The sequence below is a fragment of the Agrilus planipennis genome, unplaced genomic scaffold (genome assembly GCF_000699045.2).
Source record: "Agrilus planipennis isolate EAB-ADULT unplaced genomic scaffold, Apla_2.0 scaffold59, whole genome shotgun sequence".
In the NCBI taxonomy this organism is placed as follows: Eukaryota; Metazoa; Arthropoda; class Insecta; order Coleoptera; family Buprestidae; genus Agrilus; species Agrilus planipennis.
Genome location: NW_020438942.1, coordinates 799,112 through 823,509, shown reverse-complemented (window position 1 = coordinate 823,509; position 24,398 = coordinate 799,112). Strand labels below are relative to the sequence as shown.

Below are 24,398 nucleotides of genomic sequence, written 5' to 3'. Positions count from 1 at the left end.
GCTTATCGCTCTCCATATTTAAAAGGGCACCAACCAAAAACTACTGCGTAGAATTAATTGGAATTTTTCACACACAAGCCTTGCTATATGAGCTCTCAAAGCATATAAAAATTATACGGCTTAAATGTGAAGTTGGGTGCAAAAGAATACAATTAAATCCTCTGTCGAGAAAAAACGAAATGACTTTCCGAATAACCCAATAGTTCCAAAAAGTTTGATAGTTTTAACGTCTCTCACACCAACAATGTCATCGTCCGAAAATATAAGGTTTATCCAAAGAGACCTGCACCCATTGTCTAATTTCCCCCTTCGTGGCTGACTTGTCAATTCATCTCCCCTTTGAATGCTGCAATTTAATAACCTCAGGTCAATATAAGTTCCCTACCAAGCGGCGTGACCTAGGGATTTAGACCATTGCTTAGCATTCGGAAGGACACAGGCTTCGGATCTGTCTAACCTTGTCCAATTTTTTCGGTGATTTCTTTGAAATCCTTATGTTAATGCTGGAACAGTAATGTTCCACAGACAATCATTCACTCTCCTCTGTCTTCATTTCTCAAAGGAGTTTAAAGAGGGCCTGCCGCTTTATCCTCCAAAGCAGTCCAGAGTTACTGCCGGCCCACCAGCATTAGTAACATGTGGGAATAAAACACCCAAAAGTTTCTTTCTTTTTTTGGCATGACCTAAGGATTTTCTGGGATCACTTATGCAAAAGCTAAAGCAGTTGGACTATTCCACAGGTAACCCTTCACTTAACTTTTATTTTCCTTTCGTCCATCTCATCTTTTTTCCTCCAACCATCACCCACTTATTCCCATGGTTCCTGTAAGTCGGTGGTTTTTAGGCCTGTAGGTGGCCTGTAAGTGTAGGGTTTTAGGCCTGTAGGTGGCCCGTTACAACATCACAAAAATTCATGGGCAAACGTTTCAAATGGACTGTTGGAACACTGAATGGGTTCATCGTTTGTTTCATGCCCGCTTCAAACACATCGCCCTGTATATACTGCATATTTGTAAATCTAGTTGCTATTTTTTGATGGCAGAAATATTGAATCGCGCTTGTGATTACGGAACAACTTTGTTCTGTTTGTTCTATATTCCTAAAATATCCTTTAAGCTGAATAAATTACGGTTTAAATTACGCAAAAGTTGGCAGAACTTGATCGTTAATTATACCTCCTGTTTCAATGAAAGATGCCACCTGTTTGACAAAAAGCATTTGTTCAAATTTTACCAGATAAAAGAAGCAGGAAAGCATTCAGTTAACAATTTCATAATCTTCTTCATCTCTTAAATCATTTAAAAGTGTCACCTTTATGATAACATCAAAGAGAATTTAGTTATGGTATAAAATAGAATTTACTGACCGCTAATAAAACCAGATATAAGCATTAATAGTTCACGAAAAGCATATTAAGTGCAAGCGCAAATAAAATTTATAGGAATATAAATATGAAGCAGTAAAACAGAAAAACACTGAAACCTAGAATTCTACAAAAAAAAACATATTTCGTGAGCATCCTGACATTAAAAAAAAAAAAAACAATTTTAATGTTTTCTGTTGTCGTGTTTCCTAACATGCTAAATTATAAAAAAATGCAACGTTCATACTTGTAAACACTCTTGTTGCTTAGGTATATTCATAAACCCTGTAATATTGTCAGCGTCAGATGAGAGAAGAACAACGCAACGCCACGATGATTTCCCATGGGCATTCTTTTCCTGTATGGTTTTTATAACAGACCCAATTTTTTTATTTAAATATAGCACATACGCATGAATGATGTACTACACCACAAACCCGCAAGAAATTAAAAATTTATTAATTTAATGTACAAACAAAGAACGACACATTCGTTATAAATTTGATCATGGATTTCAATTGAAAACCGCTTCGATCCGTCAAAATTTAGGTAAGTAATTGCGCATGTTGTAAACTAATTTTTATGTAATTAAAATGGGTTTTCAAACTATTACTACAAAGGTGTAAAATTGGGGTTTGCAATATAATCCAATTCCTTGCAACAGTTAGTTAGATAATTATAAATTCCATTACTTAATACAATTAAAAATGGAGAAGTTGTTTGTTAAAATGTATGCACACCATACCAGAGATGTGATTTATTTGAAATACAAATAGAAGATGCAAAATACCTTTTTTTTATTTTCTGTATTAATTGCCATTTTCTAAATATTAACTTCATTTCGTATTTCAGCAGTTTTTATGGCTAATCTTCATTTCGAAGATACTAAATGCAAAAAGTAGTTCGAAGTGGTCAGTATTCTGTCGAAACTGCCAGACGCGGATCGCGATTTCGATCTTTTTGGATCTCATCAGCGCGTCGCAGGCAGCCCGACAGAAGACAGACCAACTTTTACCTGCTGTCTTAACAGCGCGCTTTAGAAAACCATACGTAATCCTTAAATGTAGCATCGTACTACAGATGGCGTTTACCGCGCCATTTGTGGTGTTTTCTATACTAAAAGCAAACTAGAATGATTTACTTATATATGTACATTTCACCGTAGTCGAATTAAGTTCAGTTAATATATCATTACAATTTCAAAATCCTGATTGGACAATACGATCATGTAGAAATACAGCCATTGTTGGGCTAGATTATTTATAACAATTACCTATTTAGCTATTGTTACAATTTTGTTTTTTAAAGAATACTGAAGCTTGTTGTTCGTAAAACTCCATCTGATTATGTTGTGGAATCGTTGCAAATTTGGCTTCTTCTATTTTTCAAATACGTTGTAACAACCGTCATTTGTCACATCTCTGATATTTCCTCGTAATATAATTATTAATGATAAGTACTTAAGCTTACCCAATTGAAAATTCTGTATGTGTAATATCCGTAAATCACTTAACACGACCCGCACTGTACACACCGAGCACCTAATACGTTGATTGTACGGTGGAATTTGTCTAAAGAATAATTAACAATAAAAATTATACACCGAAACGAACGAAAAGTTACATGTTTGTATCACCAATTCTTTACAAATACGGTTAATATATTTAGGATACCGGCTTTCTTATCGCGATGGCTTGTTTACTTAACTTGGACGAATGGTAAGCAATAAAGCACAGTGATGGTCTGATGTCAACAACAAGGAATTTGCTGCAAAAAAAGTGCATTCATATAAAACCGAAGTACTTTCACTTTTTGTTACATCTCAGGCAGGCAGGCAGACTATTTATGTCGTTTCTTTCATTAGAGGTGACCTTGTTTTTATTAAAACAACTGAGAAAAGATAGACGATTTAATAATCCTGTCGTAAATTGTTATTATAGTTAATAGTTATGTTTGGATTATACGTAAATTAAAAAGATTTAATTCGCGACTCCCATGAAAAAATATAATTCTCTAGAGATGCATAAAACAACGAAATTGCTTTTATTAATGTTCACATGATGCAGTACCTTTTCAGTCTACAATATATGTTAATTAAACCTTTGTTTTACGAACAAAATGATTGTAGGATGAATACTATATTATAGTAAACAATAAAATTTAGACTCAATGTAGATTCATTAAATATCACACTATTAAATAACTACTCTTTACAAAGTGCCTATTGTACTCTATTACATTAAGTTTGTTCCTAAAAATTTGAATATTATTTGTACGTACAATTGTCATAATTTGGTAAGGAAAAGAAAATAATGATAATGTACTGATAAAGTTGTTCTCTTTTGATCATCCTTTTTTTAACAAATGTTGAACAAAAACAAACAAAATAATCAGACTATCTCTGATTTACCCAAACGTCCGCCCGTTCTTTCCGGGAAGGACATAAACGGAATATGAGAATATCCTGAAGGAGGATGTTATGTGAAAATTGGACAAAGCAATTTGAATATGTAAATCTTTTTAACCTCAAAATCAGTACAAATCTGGACCTAAACGTTACCAGGCAACTGTATTATTAGATGCATAATTTATGAGGAATCCACGTGTAGATTTAAGGTTTTCAGAAAAGGAAAATTCTCAAAAAAGGTAAAAAAATAAGTTTCATTTATGAAAATTATAGTTTTCCTTTCCCTAATAGGTAAGTACAATTAGACTGATTATTTCAATTAAGGAGGTATTACAAAAGATGGAGTGCAAAGGTTTTATTGTCTTATGTCTTTCTATTTACTTCAAAAAGCCTTCGGTAAAAGACACCCAGTATAAAAGCCTCCGTAAAAAACTGGCGCCCTCCCGCTGATGTAAACACGAAAATTTCGGCATCCTGCGCACGTTTTACCACTTGACTCGTCGCTACTGACGGACCTTTGGAACCTTATATGGAATTGCCTAGGGAAAAAACGCATATTTGAACAGGAAGATTGATGGACTTGCATAGACTGATAGGAATTTCGCTTTTGAAATGTTCGAATTCCATAACCGGGCGGATTGAAAAGGTTTATTCTTAATTTGGTTTTTATATGAACCAAAATTCTATTTCACAATAGGTAGGTATACATTTCCACAATTCAAATCAAAATTTTAGAAACACTGAAGTAAATTATTTATACGTTGCACCCCTGGCAAGTCAAAAGTGAATCGTTAAACAAAAAGAACAAAACAAAATTAATACGTTGCGTTATTATGTCGGGCATTCAAAGGTTCGTAATCAATGCCATCGATCTAATGGCGAAGATGGCATTATCCTTTCGTGAATACATCTGTGCCGTCGAAAAGAAAAAGTCATACACGTTCGTTTCAATGAAGGACCAGGCGTGTAACTTATTTTTTTCCTTTTTTCTTAGCGACGATCCCAGGCGGTCGGTGCTGCACAAAATGACATTCATTACGGAACAATTGCAAGAGAGACGGAACAAGAATGGGCCCATTGTGAGATCTTGAATGTACCCCGGACTTATCGCCATTGGAACATCGGAAATAGTATACACGGTGGCCCATAAACTTAAAAATTAAAAATTTTTAACAGTGACGGTGCGTAAATGTTGATTTCGTTGTTATGGCAAATGCCAGGAAATTAAATAGGAGCTGTCATAGCACTAATAGTAATCTATCATACGCCATACAAATAAATATTCTATTACTACAACCAAAACGAATTTAATGCTAGAAAGAGTTTGTCTATTAAACGGTTTCGATGATGATGAATCAGATCCAAAAGTGCACTCGAACGAAAATTATAATAAATACACTTCAATAATTGCAAGTGAGGATAATGTCAAATTTTGCATATCACTAAAAGGATTTCGCAAAACCAAGAGTTATCATTTTCAAAAACTCGCATAACCACCTTTTCCTCTTTGGATTCTCTCCAATTTTTTCTAAGGACGTTGACAACATCCTTAGGTACTATACTCATCTTAATAACAAGCATATCATCATCATAAGGTCGTCAGTCCTAAGACTGGTTGGACAAGTACCTCGACTCTTTCCTATCCTGAACTAGAACATTCCACATTCTTAACTATTTGTGAACAATAATCTGATCTAGGTCTACATCTTCTCCTCCTAACTCCTGTTTCTGCCTATAATATGTGTCTGACTAGACCTTCATGTCTGAGAAGGTGTCCTACCAACCTATCTCGCCTATTTCTTATTGACTTCCATAGAGTCCTCTGTTCTCCTATTCTTTCTAATACCTGTTCATTTCTAACCTTCTCTATCCACGGTATCCTCATCATTCGCCTGTAACACCGCATTTCGAACGTTTCTAACCTTTACTTCTCCAAACATACACCTTTAACAATCTTTTTCAAATTTATAAATTAACTGTTCTCGAGCATATAATGGCATTTAATTTTATTTGTTTCTGATGTGGCGTACCAAAACTGATAATCTTGAAGGCAATTTTGAAAGGCAGAAAAAATGTTTCTTAAAGAATAGGAGAATAGAGGACTCTATGGAAGTATAGGCGAGATAGGTTGGTAGGACACCTTCTCAGGCATGAAGGTCTAGTCAGAGACATATTAGAGGCAGAAACAGGAGTTAGGAGGGGTAGAGGTAGACCTAGATTAGATTACTCTTCGCAAATAGTTAAGGATGTGGGCTGTTCTAGTTTTAGGGAAATGCGAAGTTTAGCTCAGGATAGGAAAGAGTGAAGGTACGTGTTCAACCAGTCTTAGGACTGATGACCTTATGATGATGATGAAAATTGTCATAGTGATTATAAAACGAAAGCATGGTAAAACAGGAATTTAAAAGTATACCATTTATTTTTAATTATAAGTAGATATGGAACTCTTCTCTAACATAAATGAAAAAAAAAATTAATATTGATGGGAAAGTTCATTTTGACCGAAATTTATCCGCACCAAATATATCCTTTTATGGTGCATAAAAAGAGCGTTTTATGACAAACATTGTTTTTTATTGGTTTTGTGACAATGTAAAAACATAGTGTAAACAGTTGTTAAGAATGGTGGCCAAAACGAATACTATACAATAAAAAATTTTGATATCTAAATTTATGAGCAGTTGTGCAAAGTGGATAGCTTCTTTTAGAGCGATTTTCAAAACACAATAATGTAGTTTATGTAAAAGCTGTAGTCACCAAGATAATTTCTAAAAAGGATAATTTGCTAGTTTGCAAAGCTAAAGGCTATGAAATTATAGGACGTTTAATATTATACAATTATTTTAAATGGGGGAGTTAGGAATATAATTTTAAGATTTTAATGTTAATCTATTTTTATCCAATGTTTCTTAAAGGGTCGAAGTCATTATTTTTTTGCCTTTCTTCATTGACATCGTTAGTAGTTGAAAATGCACTCAAATATGATTCGATTAAGCCTTGTTCTTCCTTAAATTTTTCAAATTAGGTGTCAATAACGTTAGAATCATTCCACATCACTCATATTTCAAATCTAACCGCTTGAATGATCAGAATTGAAGTTAACTACAAAGTGCCGACATCTTGTATAAGATTTATAAACTATTCTGTTAAATCCATCATTTTCCTAATATAATTACATCATGGGATCACGATATCAATCACCCTGTAGGTAAACTACTACATCCTCGCAATTCCAACATCATTGCACCGTTAATCTAAACTAAAACTTTCTTCGGGCATTTCAAGGTTTCACTGTATTTTCATCACGAATTCGTAAAGTTGAAACACATAAATCGTCGTTTTCTTAGAATAAGGCGAGATAAATGAATTCAATTCAATAATTGTGCCGGCGTAATTTTTCTTTTGTGCTGGAATTCTACACACGTACGTTATCTCTACGGAAACGGATGGGCTTGGAGGAATAAGCTGGCTGGATTGGCTTAAAGAAATCAGAGATTAAACTATCAAAGATCTATTTGAAAACGTAGAGCGCTATTTGTTAATTGAAGTAATAAATTTTGGGAAGTCAGGAAGCAAATCCTTACGTTTCAACGTTTGCATCAGGAAGTCAAACAATATTTAATAAACGCATTCTTCTGTATTCCATTAAAACGAGTTCTCGATACAAGGCGGATAGATGATCATTTAAATTATTGTTTAAAATTCCAGAAGGTTAATTAGCAATCGTATATATAGTCAAATTTTATTCAGTTCATGGAGATCGAGATCAATCATTAGAGAGGAGAGTGAAGCAGGGACAATGATAAGACGGGTGCTCATCTTCACTGACCCCAAGGTTCTCCTGCTATTTTGTACGTACCTTCAGGTAGTCTATAGCAAGGTAGGCAAATATTACGATTTAATTATTTATTAATTATCGTTCAATTAATATTTTAATTACTTTAAAATCAATGACATTTTCCTTTGGTCACTGGGAAACCCCTATTTTTATAATCTATTTTAAGCTCAAACAGTTTGATTATCGCAAGGAGATTCGAAATACTTTTGTAATTCTTGACATTTGAAATTCTAAGAATGATTATGTAAACTCCAAGAACTGTTTTCTGCCAGTTTATCCATAAAACAAGAGCAAATAACTCCAACAACAACAATACTGTAATGAAAAATTGAAACTACTTACTCCTTAATCTTATGCGCGCAAATGCTTTTATGCTCGATTAGCGAGTTAAATCTACACAAGCATAAAACAGAACGAGGAAATATCCATGTAGCTGAAATGCTCTGTAAACTAGATGCAAATTTTCTTATTCTAAAACGTTAAAAGGGCCGTCAAAACTAAGATAAATATCCTATATGTGCGCCTTTATTATTTACGATTAGTACCAAGGTATTAGGTACTTCTTTTTACTGTGGTAGCCTGGCAGTGGTACCTGGATATATATTAGATGTAATCAGCTTCATATTGGAATTAACCCACGCATATGTACGACCATTTACTTGTTTTACAGGACATCTCGTAAATTATACCGTCTGAAATCATACAATACAACTATCAGACGCCAGCAGGGATAAACGCCAGTTTGTGATTAATTAACACTCTAGGGTTGACCACCATTAACATGTATGCATATTTTAAGTTGTACTTCACTGATTTATTAGTTTTTAACTCAACCTAATGATGCCATTACAATACGCATGTTAAATATGAGACTAAACGATCTCTTAGCATCCACATACCTACATAACATAAGTAAATTGTCCACTCGTATTTTACATATTCATTCGTTTAATTTTTATTAAGGCCCTTAATCAGTTTGAAACAATAAGATAAGATTTTGTTTTATTTGCATATTTACTAGTAATTATTGAGATTGGCCATTCTCAGGCCTTATTAGAAACTACATTTGCAATATAAAACACAGCTGGAGACTAAAACTTTGTGAAATATTTCAATCATTTTTGATTTATAGTTTATTATTCATTAACGTATAGGTCATGCAATAATTAATGAAATTATTTTAATGAGGTAAGTGCATAAAGGGCCTGAAAATATTGAGAAACTAGTTGTACTTATAGTTTTAATTTATTTAATCGTTAAACCTAAAAAAATAACTTTTATATCCCCACTTCTAATGGAGGTCCTCCTGTCTAAATAAATAGTAATTCGTAGGTCAAACAAATCGAAGAAGAAAAATAATATAAAATAAATTTAAGGTTAGAAATGCTTCATAATTGCAGCGTATATAAACAATTTTGGAGAAATAATGCTATCGTTGGTTAATTATGCCAGTAGTGATGATGAAAATGACTCAAAAAATGAAGAAAGTGCTCCTCATAAGACAGAAGACGTTCCTAACCCCGAAAAACCTAGTGACGATTCAGAATTCTCTGTAAAGAAGCAGTTGCAAATTTGTGCAGCCCCCCTTGTTATTCCTACTGTAAGTTAATAAAGTGAGTTTAGGAACTGTTCTACGACATAAATGTTTTAGGGTTCAGAAGAATGTGCAAGGTATGTGGATCCGTCAGCTTCAGAAGTCCTATTTAATCCCAAATATGATGAGCTTTTTGCACCTATGGTTGGTCCTGAAAATCCTTTTAAAACTCAACAAATGCAGGCAGAGAGGAACATATTGTCTGGATATGTTGAACCAGCACATATAAGTGAATTTCAATTTGAAAATCAAAGAAGAACTTTTAACAGTTATGGTTATGCCTTGGATCCAACTATAGGTGAAACTACTGACCCAAATAAAGTTGTGGGATCTAGCCAATTAGCAGAGGAAAGTAAAGGAAAGACAGTGTTTGAAAGTACAAAGTTACGACCATTAGATAAACGAAAAAGAAAGAAGAATAATGATCCAAGTGATATAGATGGATTTCTTGGACCTTGGGGTGGCTATGAAAATGAACAGAGGGTTGTTAAGCCTTCTGAAGAAGAGGCTGCAGAACTGGAAGAACTTGTTTCCAAAAAGAACAAGAGAGGAAAGATTGTAGAAGAAAATCCTATTGAAGAAAAGACAACATTGCATAGTGAGTTCTTTTTAATCAAAAGACTAAAATACAAATTTATATCTATATATTTTTTTATTAGTTAAAGATGCTGTGGACTATCAAGGACGCTCATTTCTACATGCTCCTCAAGATGTAGGTGTCAATTTACGTTCAGATTCACCACCTGAAAAATGTTTCTTACCAAAAGCTCATATACACACATGGTCAGGTCATACAAAAGGAATTGCAGCAGTCAGATGGTTTCCACGCACTGCACATTTGTTACTTTCAGCAAGTATGGATTGTAGAATAAAGGTAAGGATCTCATACAAAAGTTATGTAATGAATGAAATTTTAAATCCATGCATTTTAGTTATGGGAAGTATATAATGAAAGAAGATTAATTCGAACTTACTTTGGTCACAGGCAGGCTGTTAGGGACATCAATTTCAATAACTCAGGAAAAGCATTTTTATCTGCTGGTAAATACTTTGTATTATATATTTTTGTAATGTATAATTTTAAATTTATATTTTTTGAAGCTTATGACCGTTACATAAAAATGTGGGATACTGAAACTGGTCAAGTAATGTCTCGATTTACAAGTAGAAAAATCCCCTACTGTGTTAAGTTCCATCCTGATAAGAACAAACAGAACTTATTTGTAGCAGGGACATCTGATAAAAAAATACTATGTGTATGTTCACTTATTCAAAATAAACCACAAGAATGACTTAATTAATTTTGTTTTTAGTGGGATATAAGATCTGGGGATATTGTTCAAGAATATGACCGACATTTAGGAGCTGTGAACACTATTACGTTCGTAGATGAAAATAGGCGCTTTGTAACTACATCTGATGACAAAAGCTTGAGGGTGTGGGAATGGTATGGATATTATTGTATTTATGGAGTTTTATTGGTGGTAAATGGTTCCTATAAATTTTAGGGACATCCCAGTAGATATGAAGTATATTGCCGACCCTACGATGCACTCAATGCCCGCTGTTACTTTGGCCCCAAATGGAAAGTGGCTTGCATGTCAGAGTATGGACAACAAAATTGTAATTTTTTCAGCATTAAACAGATTTAAGATGAATCGGAAGAAAACATTTACCGGGCATATGGTAGCGGGATATGCGTGTTCATTAGACTTTTCGCCAGACATGAGGTAATAAAACGTTACTAAAAAAATATTGAAGCTGTTAATTACTGTGTTATTTCAGTTATTTAGTGTCAGGTGACGCAGATGGTAAGTGTTATATTTGGGACTGGAAAACAACAAAATTATTCAAGAAATGGAAAGCCCATGACAACGTTTGCATCAGTGCCCTTTGGCATCCCCATGAACCAAGCAAAGTAGTCACTGCAGGATGGGATGGTGTTATCAAATACTGGGACTAAGTAGCCGTTAAGCATGTACAAAAATTATTTAGTGTATATGTTACTATATGTTCTTATCACATTACCAACAAAACAAATAAACATTTTATTTTTGATGGGTTTGTGCATTATGAATGGTTCCGACCAAACGCAACGCAACATTCCCGTAGACGTGATAAGGGATGGTTTAAACAATACAATTTTATTTTACATAAATAAGTTAATGAACTAAAATAATCCCCTAGACGTGATAGGGGATGATTTAAACAATACAATTTTATTATATATAAATAAAGTAATGAACTAAAGTAATCCCCTAGACGTGATAAGGGATCGTTTAAACAATATAATTTTATTATACATAAATAAATTAATGAACTAAAGTAATCCCCTAGACGTGATAAGGGATCGTTTAAACAATATAATTTTATTATACATAAATAAGTTAATGAACTAAAGTAATCCCCTAAACGTGATAAGAGATGGTTTAAACAATACAATTTGAATGAACTAAACATAACTTTCATCCTTCGACTTATCTTTTGGTGAAAGAATATACAATACAATATAAAAAAGAATTATTCCTATTTCCTTCCAATAGTGCATCATATCTATGAACAGAATTTAAACGGAACGAAGTGCGCAAGCCGCTCCACTGATACATGTTTGCCTACATATGACCTACATAATCATCACAATCAGCTGTTATGAAGGTCCATGATCATGATTGTGTACAAACACGCAAATCGTAAGTGATCGTCATGATGTTTATAAAAATAGGTTCATAGTAACAATGAAACAAAGAAGATCAAAATTTTAAACAAAAACTATGTTGCATCAAAATTAATCAAGTTTTAACGTACTATATTGGTATTTGCCTAAATCGTAAAGTTCTATATCAGGTAGGTACCTAGATAATTTTTTATATATAGCATTTATGACATTGTTTATATTTTAGATTAAATGACACTGCATTGTAACACAATTACGCAACTCGCTGCCCTTTTACGGGAAAATGGAGATAAAATATTGGACGCTTCAAGCAGACTGTCCCTTTCTTCCAGTTTGTTACATAATCTTAATCAGTCTATCATTACAGTGCTATCACAAGAGACAGATGATATGGATGAACATTTGGATTTGAAAATCGTCTACGACTTTTTACAGCAAACAGTAGCACTTAAAGTTTTGCCAGACTTTGCACATTTCAGAGACAAAGCTCAAACTATTGATATATGCTTATTTAAAAACCTAACATTGCTTGAAATTAAATGGTTAAGTCTTAAACTAATAAAGGGTATAAAAAGTGTTCGCACACAGTTAGAATATTTAATATGTATGCATAGTTTGAATGCACTACATGAAGTGTTGGAAAGTTGTGGAGATGACAAGTGTCAGGGTTTTATCTGGAGTAAATTGAAAGAGGCTGTGTTTAGTTATAATGGTTTATCCAATTTGGATAATAGTTTAGAATTTACACCATGGTTGTGTTCTCTTGACTTAAGTCACAATAATCTCAGTAATGTTGAATATTTAAGTTGTCTTCCGAATCTTACTTTTTTAAATTTATGTTATAACAAACTCGAAAATGTACCCTATTTAAGGGGTGAAATTTGCACTAACCTAAAGAAGCTTATTTTACATAACAATTTTATTGATAATATCAAAGAACTTTCGCCTTTGAGTAGCCTTGAAGTTTTAGATTTACGAAATAATAGTTTAGTAGAATACGGTGCCTTAGTACCACTTGGTGGCCTATCTAAATTAAATAAGTTGTTTCTTAGTGGGAATCCTATGTCGTTTGATTCTAAATACAAGCAGATAACTGTTCAATATTTAAACCCTACACTTTCTGGTACAAAATTTCTGTTAGATAGCTCCTCACTCGGTCATGTGGAGAAACAATTGTTAGGTACAAAATTATCTTATTTACCTTCACAAATGAGTAATTCTCATTTTGATTCACTTGATTCATTAGCCAGTAATAATACTGTCATCCCCTTTCAACAAAATTTTCCAACAGACAATAATAATTCTCAGATGTCAGATACCGATGCAAGTTCTTTTACGACCACTGACAATGAACCAGAAAATGGGGAAAATGATAATGATGGGGATGGTAAAAGTATAGATAGATTTAATAGAATATGGCCAATTCTGGAAGAAAGGGGCGAAGTTGCGATGAATGATAGTGGAATTGTAGCAGGAAACAGGCCAGACACTCCGTCCGTATGCAGTATTGGTAATACATATTGCAATTATAGATAATAACTAACGCTAAACTTAAACAAACGCTATTGCCTTAAAATACTAAATGACCTAAAGATATTTATAAAATTTTCTGTTGTATTTACGTAAAATACTAACTTGTTTTGTGGTTAGAATAGTCCATACATCTAACTAGTTAAGATCACAGTTCATTAATGTCCACTAATTAGTATTTAGTACATCACTACACTGATTACTGTACTGTTTTTAATTTACAAAACCGTCTAAAACAAATTTAGTCATACTGTCATACTTATCACCACTTTCCGTTAGCACTTTGCTTTTGAACTGCTTATAGATGCATTGCGGCTAAAATGATGGCTTCGTTTGTATCAGTGTTGCCACCTGTAGACTATTGTTTAGGTTTATTTTACTAATATGAAGTAATACCTTTTTAAGGATCAGCTAGCTCTCTAATAAATAACGAACCAACGGGAATTCTTGCCACCACTACTATTTTTGCTGATGGTTACGAAAGTGATATTGAAATTTTAAGTAACCCAAGTCAAAGTAGTATCGAAGTTTTACACAGGTTCTCAACAAATTGCAGCTGACGAATGTGTTCTTGTTTTTTCGTTTTTATTTGTAGGTACTTACATCTGAATACATTTCTTTTAACTAATGTAATATTTATATATTGTAAAGGTTCTCAGGTTAAAATGTATTGAATGTGCTGAAAATATTTTTGCTGTACCTATCTACTATTTCTTTTTTGCAAATACACCTGCTATTTTTTAATAAAAGTGTTTTAATTATGATTATTTAACAAAATATACCTACTTGAAAATTATAGCAATAAAAAAAATTACGTGTGAAAAACTGAATCTATGAGTAGGCACTCCGAAAAGTGTTTTAAACAAACTACTAAATGAAATGCAGTTGTTGAACTTTTTTCATATTGATGGTTATCAGCAATGTTAAAACCGTCTAGTTAAAATCACAAGTGTAAAAAATATTTTAGTTACATTGACCATTACAATTCACTCGTTTTCATAAATTTTATATGCTCCAAATGGTTTATTGTTATGGTAGTTATTAGCTGCTGAATATCCATAAATACTACGCCCATGCAATTTTCTCAACGGGATATATCTGCCATAATGGGAGAGCAACAAGGAAACAAATGGATTGAGTGGCAGTAGTTCCGGATGATTGGATTTGGAGATTGTTGGAAAACGATACAAATAAGAGTTCAAAGCTAATGCTGGAATTAGAGGATTCTCAGTATCCGTTGCTCCAGAATCGATTTCCTCATTGTTTGTATGAGCCAATGAATAATATAATTGCTTACCTAAAAATGAGATTATCCACGTTAATTAAACATTTACGATCCTACTTATGTAGGATTGACTACAACTCAATGATCAATCATAGCAATTTGATAAAAAAATTATTGTCTTTTTACCTTCATAATCTCTTTTATCCAATGATTTTTGTTTAAAATGTTGGTGGATTTTTGGTTGCAATGCCACTAAAAAATTAGTGGAAGCGTTGTTCTCAATATTGTATTTCGTTGCTGTCTTTAACCCATCGGAAGATACGAATCCTTCCGTTGATGTGCGTATTACAATTCCTTTGGAACATATTACAGCAATAGCTAACAGTGAGGAAAGAAAGCTCACCTGAAAGGAGAAAAAATTTAATTGGTACATGGTTTTAGTTATGTGCGATTTTAAATTACTACTGTAATAAATAATAATGAATGTATGTAGGTTACTGCTAGCTGGCTACGAATATCTTTTTGTGGTGAGCATGTATTAACATATTCAATTTCAATATTTTATTTCTTCATACGTACTAGTGCAGGACAACAGAAAGCTAACGTTAATCAAACAGCTTCCTTAGGGTTATTGATAGATACCTACGTGTTTGGAGATAGTATCAGGGAAATCAGATTTAGAATATAAGTTAATAGTTATAATTTCTGCAGGGTTTTATAGATATTGTACGTCTAATGTTTACGTCTTTTCGTAGCAGAAATTTTAATAATTTTTTTTATCATTCAGGCTTGAGTAAAATTAGGTGCGTACTTTTATGAAACTTACAATGTATATTTTATGAAGGCAATAAATTTTTTGTGCATGTATTGATATGTTACAGTTTTTATATTTTTAATGATATATTAAATTTAGTGGAAGGGAGACAATGAATGTTAATAAACGTAATTCCATTAAACCATTTATATTTATACGCCCATGAAGGTTTTCTAATCATAATATCTAATTACCTAATTGTATAAAATAAATTGCGAATCGAATCTTTCAAAACAAATTCCCACACAAGCAATTAGTATTGGAAATTGATGAAAAACAAAAAATAGAAAAACCTTTTCTTGTTGTGTTCTAATCTTGTAGAAACGAGATGAAGTTTAACTTCTTACTGTTTTGTGTAACCTTCTTTTGGAAATTGAAAGTATTCAACAGTTGTAAGCTATTTCTTAAAATATTGAGTACAAGATGCTACTCTTGCACGATATGTTACAGCAACCTTAAATACAGAATCCTTAGAAGATGCCTATGAGCCAGAATTGAGAATTGTAGGTGGTGAGGAAGTACAAATTGAGAAATTTCCCTATATAGCTCAGATATGTATAATGGCGATAAGAATTTGCGGAGGCACAATAATTAAAAAGAATTGGATTGTCACTGCAGCTCATTGTACGTTTCGGTAAGTTTTAAGAAAGCGGAGGGTGCGAAAACGTTTCAAAAAGTAATAGTAGTAATAGATCTTGAAATCGAGTAAATTTTCACCAAGTAACGAAACATAGGTTTAGTGTAACAACGATTGGTGTGTGCTGCAAAAGAAATGAAAAGGTGAACCAAGATTTTTGCAATATCTACCTACCATAAATTGGGAAACGTGGAAGTAAAGTAAATTTTAATTTCGGCGTGGCGAAATACAATAAATTAATATTTTTAATGTTGGCGTCCGTGTGATGAGAAAACTTCATTGTGTTGTAATTGTGCAAATTCTAATTGTAGAGGTACTCTGCAAGAAATAAATGTTCGCGTAGGAAGTGATTTGAATTCAAAAGGTTCTGTTATTAGTTCGAAACAGAAAATAGAGCATCCGAAGTACGACGACTCCAATTTGGATTACGACGTCGCCGTGATAGAATTATCAGAACGTATTCCTGACAATATACCAGCTAAACCAATACGACTCCAAAGGAAGGGTGAAATTGTTAAAATTGGTGCCGTAGCTGATGTCTCCGGATGGGGATTAACTAATGAAACAGAGCTTCAAGAGCCTTTACACCTTCGGTCTGTTTCTGTTCCTATAATCAGTCATAGTCAATGCGCAGACTGGTATCAAGAAGAACAAATCAAAGAATTTGTAATTTGTGCAGGTTATGAGCATGGAATGAAAGATGCTTGTGTGGTAAGCTTTTATTTATATACACAATATGCATATATATATATATCAAGGAAAAATGAAAATGGAGTTCTGCGAAACTGAACTAATAAAATATTAAATCCCCAAAAAAAAAAGAGAAATACAGTTAGAGACTGTGACTGACGATGGTACTTTGGGTATAGAAAACTCATTTTAGTTTACAATATTGAGAATTTGAGGTTATAACGCAGGCACTTTACTTTTCGACATAATCCCCTCGAAGTTCAAAGCCCCAATGGTTCTTCAGCATACCGATTCTTTTACGTAAATGATTTTTTTTCGGAGCTTTTGTAAGATAGCGGTGCTTTCACTCAATAAAAGTTGTTAAGATAATTAATTAATATATTATAGTTTACATCCTATTCAAGATTACAAAACCATATAGGTACTCTACCCTTCTACGCACACGTCACAATCAGTTTCTGACCAACCACGTTAAGACATCTTTCAACCAAATACTAATACGTTACAAACAGGCGTTGAAAATAATGTAGCGTATATTCTTCTTTTACTAACTTACATCTTACAGGTTCTAATTAATTCCGCCAGGGCCGGACTGTCCCGGGGTGCAGAGGTGTAAATGCACCCCGGGCCAAACGCCTCCCAGGCCAAATGATTCAAAAAATATTAAGATTTTTATCCTTCATTTTTAAATATAATTTATAAAATTTTCAAAAAATAAAAAATTTTTAAAACAAGAGCAAAGACCGAGGCAAAGACAAACGCAATTTTCCTCCTAACTTCTTAAATTTATTTAAAAACGAGTGCTGTTAAAATTTGTGCACTTTCCCTTCTAAACCAGGCCATTTGGTTACATCGCACCCCGGGACAAAATCTTCAGTCCGGCTCTGAATTCCGCCATTTCTTGCATGATCCTTCCGTTTAATTCAAATTTGTCGTCATACAAGGCAAGTTTTGAGTACGGAAATAAGTGATAATCAACCAGAAGAACCAGAATGCGAAAGTATTTCATATTGTAGTTCGGCCATGCTGAAATAACATCTTTTTTCCATGGGCTTCTCAGTTTCTCCATTTAGAGCTAGACGCCATTACCTTTCCGGTAGACGGGCTTCATTTTGTCTTTTTTGGAGTGAGTGGGGGCATAGTGATGTATCCTTGTGTCACCAATTGTCAAAAAACTACGTCCAAAATTCTTCTCGAACACTGCAACTAGTAGATGTTCGCCTTTGCTCTAACATGAATAAATGCAGCACTCGTCTTCTGCAAGGTTTCTTCATGTACAATTTATTATGCAAAATAAAGCTCGGTTGAGATGCCTGTGGCCCTTGTTTTCGTTGATTTCGGGCAACAAAGCTGATTGTGGAGTTTCTAACGTGGTGACATCCGACGCTTATTTTGTTCACCCAATTTAGACATGAATTTCCTCTAATTACTTGTAATTCTCTCCGTTTCTAGCTTTTACACAAAACACTTCTGCTTAAGTAACTGTCAAACAACTCCTTCGTTAAACTCCTACGGGCTCATAACTGTACATATTAAATTTTTACTAATTTTAACTTTTATGTGAAATAGTATCAGAAAAGTATAAATTACTTGTTTTCTAGAGTGATTCTGGCGGACCACTTGTACATTCAAAAAAACTAATTGGAATAGTATCATGGGGAATAGGATGTGCAAGACCGAAGAGACCTGGCGTTTATACATCAATAGCACATCCCGAAATCAGAAATTTTATAGAGCAGATATCTGGTGTGTAACTAAAAACTCGATTGGATAACTTGGTTTCTGTTATAAATTTTTGAGATGCATGTTTATTACAGTATGATGATTTTTTTAAGAAATAAAGAAAACTTAAATTCTTTGACTATAAAAGAAAATTCGAAAAGAATAATTTCTCTTCCAACTTATTGCTTATACTCAGTCATACAAAAAATAGTCCAAAGAAGGTATAAAACGTTTGATTTTCCCTTCTTCTGCCAAAAATAAGATATCAGTCACCATAGCTATAATATAACAATGATACTGTATTGGTTTTTGTGTTAGCCAAAACACGTGAAAGCAAAGTAACCGTTAAAAATTAACTGAACATTCAACAAAGCCTAACATGTCGGTATAATTGAGAGACATGACTACCAACATAACGCCAAAAAAAAAAATGAAAATCGAAGATACGTAACCCGCGGAAATTCAAAATTCGCCATACTTTTTGAATAGCCTTTGTATTATTGTTAAATGGAATCTCAATCAAAGTAGTTCAAAAGTAAAAACATCCAAATTTTAACGAAAAAATACACGATTACGACTTGGCAATTGCACAATTGGCATTTGGTCTAACTTTTGGTAATAATGTGGCTCCTGTGGAACTTCCCGTTTGGAATGAAAGGGCACTACGGCCAAGGTGAGTGGATGGAAATTTTTTTATCACGGGGGACCAAAAGTCACACAAAAAATAGTCCAAAGAAGGTATAAAACGTTTGTTTTTTCCATTGTTTTGTGGAACATATTATATCAGACACCATAGCTACAACGTAAGATGGATAATCTATTGGTTCTGTTTTTGTGTTATTTATTCTGATATAGAGAACTTATTATAGGTGCATTACCTATAGTAACGGCTACCACTATCAAAATTTACAAAACAACGGGCTAGAATCACTTACGATAGGTGGATATTGTTTAAAAGGAGTAATGAGTTAGTAACTTATGGTCTATCTTGTGCAAGATTAGGTATCAATGAATCATTAATAAAAAGGTAGAAACTGTAATTGTACAGTGTACTTACAATGTACGCATAGTTCAAAATCGTGAAACAGCTCAGTTCATAATGGAATTAAAAGGTCTTTTTCTAACAAGACTGCTCTCTTTTACAATTGGTGAGTACCAGTCAGATACTTTTTCTGATTCTGTTCATTTTTCTGTAAATACAAAATTTTACTGTTTTAATTTTTCAGTAAAAAAATGATACTTATATAAATTCTTTTCAATGTACAAATATGATGTGATACATCTATTTGTAAAAGGTTTTAATTTAAAAATTTTCAATAAATTTTTTCACAATCGAAGTCAACCAATTAACTTTGATATTGCCCTACCCAGAAAAAACTTACTTCAGCAATACTTATCATAAAATTTGGATGTTGGTACATGAAATTTCATGAATAATAACTTTCTAATTAATAATTGACTTATTCAACCATGTTTTTGAAAAGATGGCCTCAGAGCTTATGAGATCCTATTCTGTTTATACATTAAATAAAAATAACTAATATCTGCAGGCTTATCAACAATGGTAACTGCATACCGATATCCTTCAGCTAATTCAAAAGTAACAGGCGGAAGTGCTGCTGATATAAAGGATTACCCTTATATGGCCCAAATGTTGCTTTGGGGTGAATTTTATTGCGGTTCTGCTATTATTTCAAATGTGTGGATTATTACAGCTGCACATTGTACAGCGGGGTACGTATATCTACTTGCTCTACTTCTAGTGGGTGATTCGGATTAAAAATCATGCTTTTGAACTGAAAATAATGATTCATTTTATTCGTATTCACTTAAGAGTAGGTAAAGAGGCCTCCAGTACCCTCTACAATCGAATAGCGCAAGTATTTGTTTTGAATCAGCACGGATACAGGTTTCAATGTATTAGTATTTCTTTTAATCTAACAGGAGTCGATGCTGGATTATATGAGATAAATTTTTGAAAAGTTTTTCGTTTCTCAATAAAATAACTATCTTGCGACAAATTGGTAATGGCCGAGCGGCACGACCTAGAGGTTTAGACCAGGGATGTAACGGAGGTAGTTTTATCGGAACCGAAGGCGGAGTCGGAATTTTTAAATTTGCTTTATCGGAGTCAGAATCGGAGTCGGAATCAGAGTCGGAGACAGGGTCAGAAGTGGTGGCATGAGAGAGAATTTTTATTTAAGGACAAATAAAACATTATTTAGTCAAATTTTTTTCATTTCAATTTTCAATTATAAAATAAAACACAAACAATGAAAAAATAATTGACGATAGAGTGCTCAGTTCACGTAGTGGGATTCGGGGGGATTCCCCACGCGACATGTATGAAGTTCATACTATGAACCTGTTCATAAGAGTCCACACAGGCCGCCGCTATGTTATGCTTCGACCTCCGATTTAAAAGTGTCGGAGCCGAAGTCGGAACCGAAGGTGTAATAATAATCGGAAGTTCCCACTTAACGGAACCCGAGTCGAAGCTCCGTAACATCCCTGGTTTAGACCATTACTTAGCATTCGGGAAACCGTCGGTTGGATTCTGGGTCCATCTGCCTTGATCCAAATTTTTGTGTGGTTTCCTTGGATCACTTAGGTTGATGCTGGGGCAGTAATATTCCACATATAATCTTTCATTCCCTTCAGTCTTCATTTCGCCCGTCTCATATTTCTCACACGAACCACCACCTACCCATTCCCACGATTCCTGAAAGGCGACTGAAGAGGGTCTTCCACCCTACCTTCCGGAGCAGCCCGCCCACTAGCAATACTGGCTAGTGGGAATGAAACACCCAAAAGGTTTTTTTTTTTGGAGTAGCTTCATAACCTTTCGCTAGCATGAGCGGCGACCTCCTTCAGAGGTTCTTCCGTCTCCGGTGTTGGATGTGGATTGACTTCAATCAATATGAACTCGCATCCAGCATTGCAGATGAAACGACTTCCGAAGAAGCTGGTCATTTGTACTAGCGAAACGTTAGGAAGCAACTCCAACCAGCGACGGCCTTTAGAGCCGGATGAGGACGGCATCAGTTCAATTGTGTTGCGATTTGTAGAATCCTGATATTTAGAATAGAATATTAAGAACTAAAACTTAGTTGCAGTGAAATTTCCTAATTCATTGAAAGCTGTTTTAATTTTTGTTTAATACGGGTAGATCATTGTTACTGGTCATTGCAGCAATGATTGGATCCGATCGTGAATTTTGCTATTTGATAAAACCGTTTATATTATTTTTTATTGTTCATTAGCACCACATCTTTCTCTATTTCGGTACGTGCCGGTTCGGATTGGATTGGAAATGATGGAATCTCAATTAAAGTAATTGAAAAGAAAGAACATCCAAATTTTAACGAAAAAATACACGATTACGACTTGGCAGTTGTACGATTGGCATTTGCTCTAACTTTTGGTAGTAATGTGGCTCCTGTGGAACTTCCCGTTTGGAATGAAAGGGTTTTTCCTGGCACTACGGCCACGGTGAGCGGATGGGGATCTATTTATCACGGGGGACCAAAACCAAATCAATTGCATGCCGTTGATTTGCCAATAATTGAACCACAAGAATGCAAGCAGATTTATAATCCGAGAGAAATCACTGACAGAATGTTATGTACATTATACCCAAGAGGAAGCAAAGATGCATGTGCAGTACGTATTCTATGGTCAGCTTCGCCGGGATTCGTTTCAGCAAGTAGATATCCATATATTTAAATGGACCTTGTTGGAGCATAATCCTAAAATGTAGCATCGTACTATAGATGGCGTTTTCCGCGCCATTTGTGGTATTTTCGTATTCTATGGTGATCCCTATAATGGACCAAAATTAGAAAACTGCTAGTTAGAAGACTAATTGGCACCTTTCTTTTTTCTATCCTAAAACAACCTTTACCATTCCGGAAAACTAAAAAATCCTGCATCTCCATTTGCTCCTTATCTATGCTTACCTCTGTCACTGCTGTTTGTGTTTCTAATATTTTGGGCAAATTTGAATCTAAATTTTCAGTTCTTTTCCTGTACCACATTTTTCAATCGTTGATAGTTATTATTTAACGTACGTTATTTAAAAAAAACATTGACTTCATCAGATGATTATTTCATGGCAAATCATCACCTGATCATACAATTTTAAGCCCTTTAAATACCACCAGTAGATAGTAAAGTTACCAACGTTTGTAAGAGTAGCTACCTGCAAGCTTATAATAGCAAAACATTTTTCTTATTTAGGGAGATTCAGGAGGTCCTTTGGTTGCTAAGGGCAAGCTGATTGGAGTTGTTTCATGGGGTGCAGGATGCGGTTTCCCAAGCCTTCCATGTGTATATACGTGCATACCTCCCCTAAGAAGTTACATTTTTGCAACCACCGGAGTTTAGTAGAATTGATATTTCACAATAATTGTTTTTAAAAATTGTCGTTAAAGTCCCTATATCGTAATGGAAGTACCTATATATATATTGTAGTAGAAAAAAATAAAATTAAATGGTAATAGAAAGGAACATTTAAGTTTTATTATCAATAGTCCACAATTTATACCGCCATTACTTGTCATACTTTTGGTGATTATATTACGAGTTGAAGCATCATTGATGTGATGGTAATTGCCCTAAATTGTAACCCTTTTGTTATCTTTAGTTCTCTATTTAAAGCTGGTTATCTACGAAGCTGATAATACTGTAGCTAAACGTTTGGGAGCCTTATGGAAGCTGACTGATCCGAACAACGTTGATCGGCTAGATTAAGTCAAAATTTCGACTTCAAGTCAAGAGAATGCTGTATTATGTGTCTAATAAGGACACCCAAATTTAGGCTGGACCACTTTTGTGTCTTTAATGTCCTCATTTATGAAGACAGATTCAAGTTCACGTAGCGAATGTCTAAGGAGAGTTTTCACGCACTTGCAGCGTATGCACATGTCACATTAGATCCATTAATAGCGGAAAGTATTATAATGACTCCAAGACTTATTTGACTCTTGTCAAATCGCGTTGTGACATCAGTTGATATTACTATACTCATTTATACTTACCCGATCTTCATTGCCCAAATGTCATCCTTCCGGCTTCGTGGACAACCAGCCTAAGGTGTTTCCATATGCAATTTTTTTTACGAATATGTGTACAACAAGCGACAAACAAGTTCCTACCGAGAAATCGTGCATCGTACAACAATCGCCTACAGTACTAAACGGAGCACAAAAATGTTATTAAATTCGCTGGAAATGAAACAAATGCCAATAAACCAATTTTATTGCTAACATGTTTACCTTACCGACAATGAAAAGAATACTTATTCGTCAGATAGTGCTTACATATAAAATGTCCTAGTGACGGAAAAAATTTTTGTGTTATAAACAGAACGTTCATTTTTTAATAGCCAACTCAGCACTTGCCTATTACCATAAGAAATATAGTATTGTGAAAGAAATGAAGTGTTATTATCTTGTTCTGTTATCTGCAGTTTCACTTTGGAATACTGTGGAATCTCAAAGAGGTGCGTATGATATTCATTAAATATAAAACTGCCATTTTCAATAACTTTTTTAGAAGAAAAGGGGATCACGATCTCAAAGTATCCATTTATGGTTCAAGTAAACTCAAAGGACAAGAGAGTTTGCGAAGGTTCAATTATAAGTGCACAATGGATTTTAACTGCAGCCAGTTGCATAAAAAGGTAAATTTTCTACAAATGTATAGATCTTTACTTTTATTACTAACTAACTTTTCCTCGCGGTTTCGCTCGCAGAAATTAATATTGTTTCTCCATAAAGCCTTTTGACTCCTAATTGACCCTTACAACGTTTTAATTCTATGTAATGTCGCCATCTTAGATTTCAAATACAAACGTAGCAACAACATTTCATCCTTAAGGGTTGATTTTTTAAAATTGCCAAA

At 34.0% G+C, this 24,398-nt stretch overlaps 6 protein-coding genes across 6 annotated transcripts in view; 4 read left to right on the top strand and 2 right to left on the bottom strand.

Moving 5' to 3' along the window:
* LOC108737898 (trypsin-1-like) overlaps window positions 1-2,933 on the bottom strand; it is a 9,567-nt gene extending 6,634 nt beyond the window's left edge. Inside the window, exon 1 of the mRNA XM_018471080.2 lies at window positions 2,834-2,933. The gene's annotated coding sequence lies outside the window, so the exon portion shown is untranslated. The remainder of the gene's footprint in view (window positions 1-2,833) is intronic.
* Window positions 2,934-8,948: 6,015 nt separating this feature from the next.
* Window positions 8,949-11,264, top strand: LOC108737899 (pre-mRNA-processing factor 17). The gene is made up of 8 exons (XM_018471081.2): window positions 8,949-9,208; window positions 9,260-9,800; window positions 9,862-10,076; window positions 10,135-10,243; window positions 10,304-10,458; window positions 10,516-10,649; window positions 10,711-10,932; window positions 10,988-11,264. The coding sequence occupies exons 1-8, from the start codon at window positions 9,035-9,037 to the stop codon at window positions 11,163-11,165; spliced, it is 1,728 nt and encodes a 575-aa protein (XP_018326583.1). The 5' UTR covers window positions 8,949-9,034; the 3' UTR covers window positions 11,166-11,264.
* Window positions 11,265-11,823: 559 nt separating this feature from the next.
* Window positions 11,824-14,150, top strand: LOC108737900 (serine/threonine-protein kinase 11-interacting protein-like). The gene is made up of 3 exons (XM_018471082.1): window positions 11,824-12,046; window positions 12,103-13,386; window positions 13,812-14,150. Exons 2-3 carry the CDS (start codon window positions 12,108-12,110, stop codon window positions 13,964-13,966), a joined length of 1,434 nt encoding a protein of 477 aa, XP_018326584.1. The 5' UTR covers window positions 11,824-12,046; window positions 12,103-12,107; the 3' UTR covers window positions 13,967-14,150.
* Window positions 14,151-14,214: 64 nt separating this feature from the next.
* Window positions 14,215-24,398, bottom strand: part of LOC108737906 — a 34,052-nt gene continuing 23,868 nt past the window's right edge. The window contains exons 2-3 of the mRNA XM_018471087.1: window positions 14,818-15,034; window positions 14,215-14,703 (exon numbers count right to left, since the gene is read on the bottom strand). Of these exons, the coding sequence (XP_018326589.1) occupies window positions 14,393-14,703; window positions 14,818-15,034 (528 nt within the window). The 3' untranslated portion in view covers window positions 14,215-14,392. The remainder of the gene's footprint in view (window positions 14,704-14,817; window positions 15,035-24,398) is intronic.
* Window positions 15,745-18,601, top strand: LOC108737901 (trypsin-7-like). Its single transcript, XM_018471083.1, has 4 exons — window positions 15,745-15,837; window positions 15,896-16,079; window positions 16,394-16,793; window positions 18,374-18,601. The coding sequence occupies exons 1-4, from the start codon at window positions 15,774-15,776 to the stop codon at window positions 18,524-18,526; spliced, it is 801 nt and encodes a 266-aa protein (XP_018326585.1). The 5' UTR covers window positions 15,745-15,773; the 3' UTR covers window positions 18,527-18,601.
* LOC108737902 (trypsin-7-like) lies at window positions 19,565-22,926 on the top strand. The gene is made up of 4 exons (XM_018471084.1): window positions 19,565-19,642; window positions 20,045-20,228; window positions 21,758-22,157; window positions 22,734-22,926. Exons 1-4 carry the CDS (start codon window positions 19,594-19,596, stop codon window positions 22,878-22,880), a joined length of 780 nt encoding a protein of 259 aa, XP_018326586.1. The 5' UTR covers window positions 19,565-19,593; the 3' UTR covers window positions 22,881-22,926.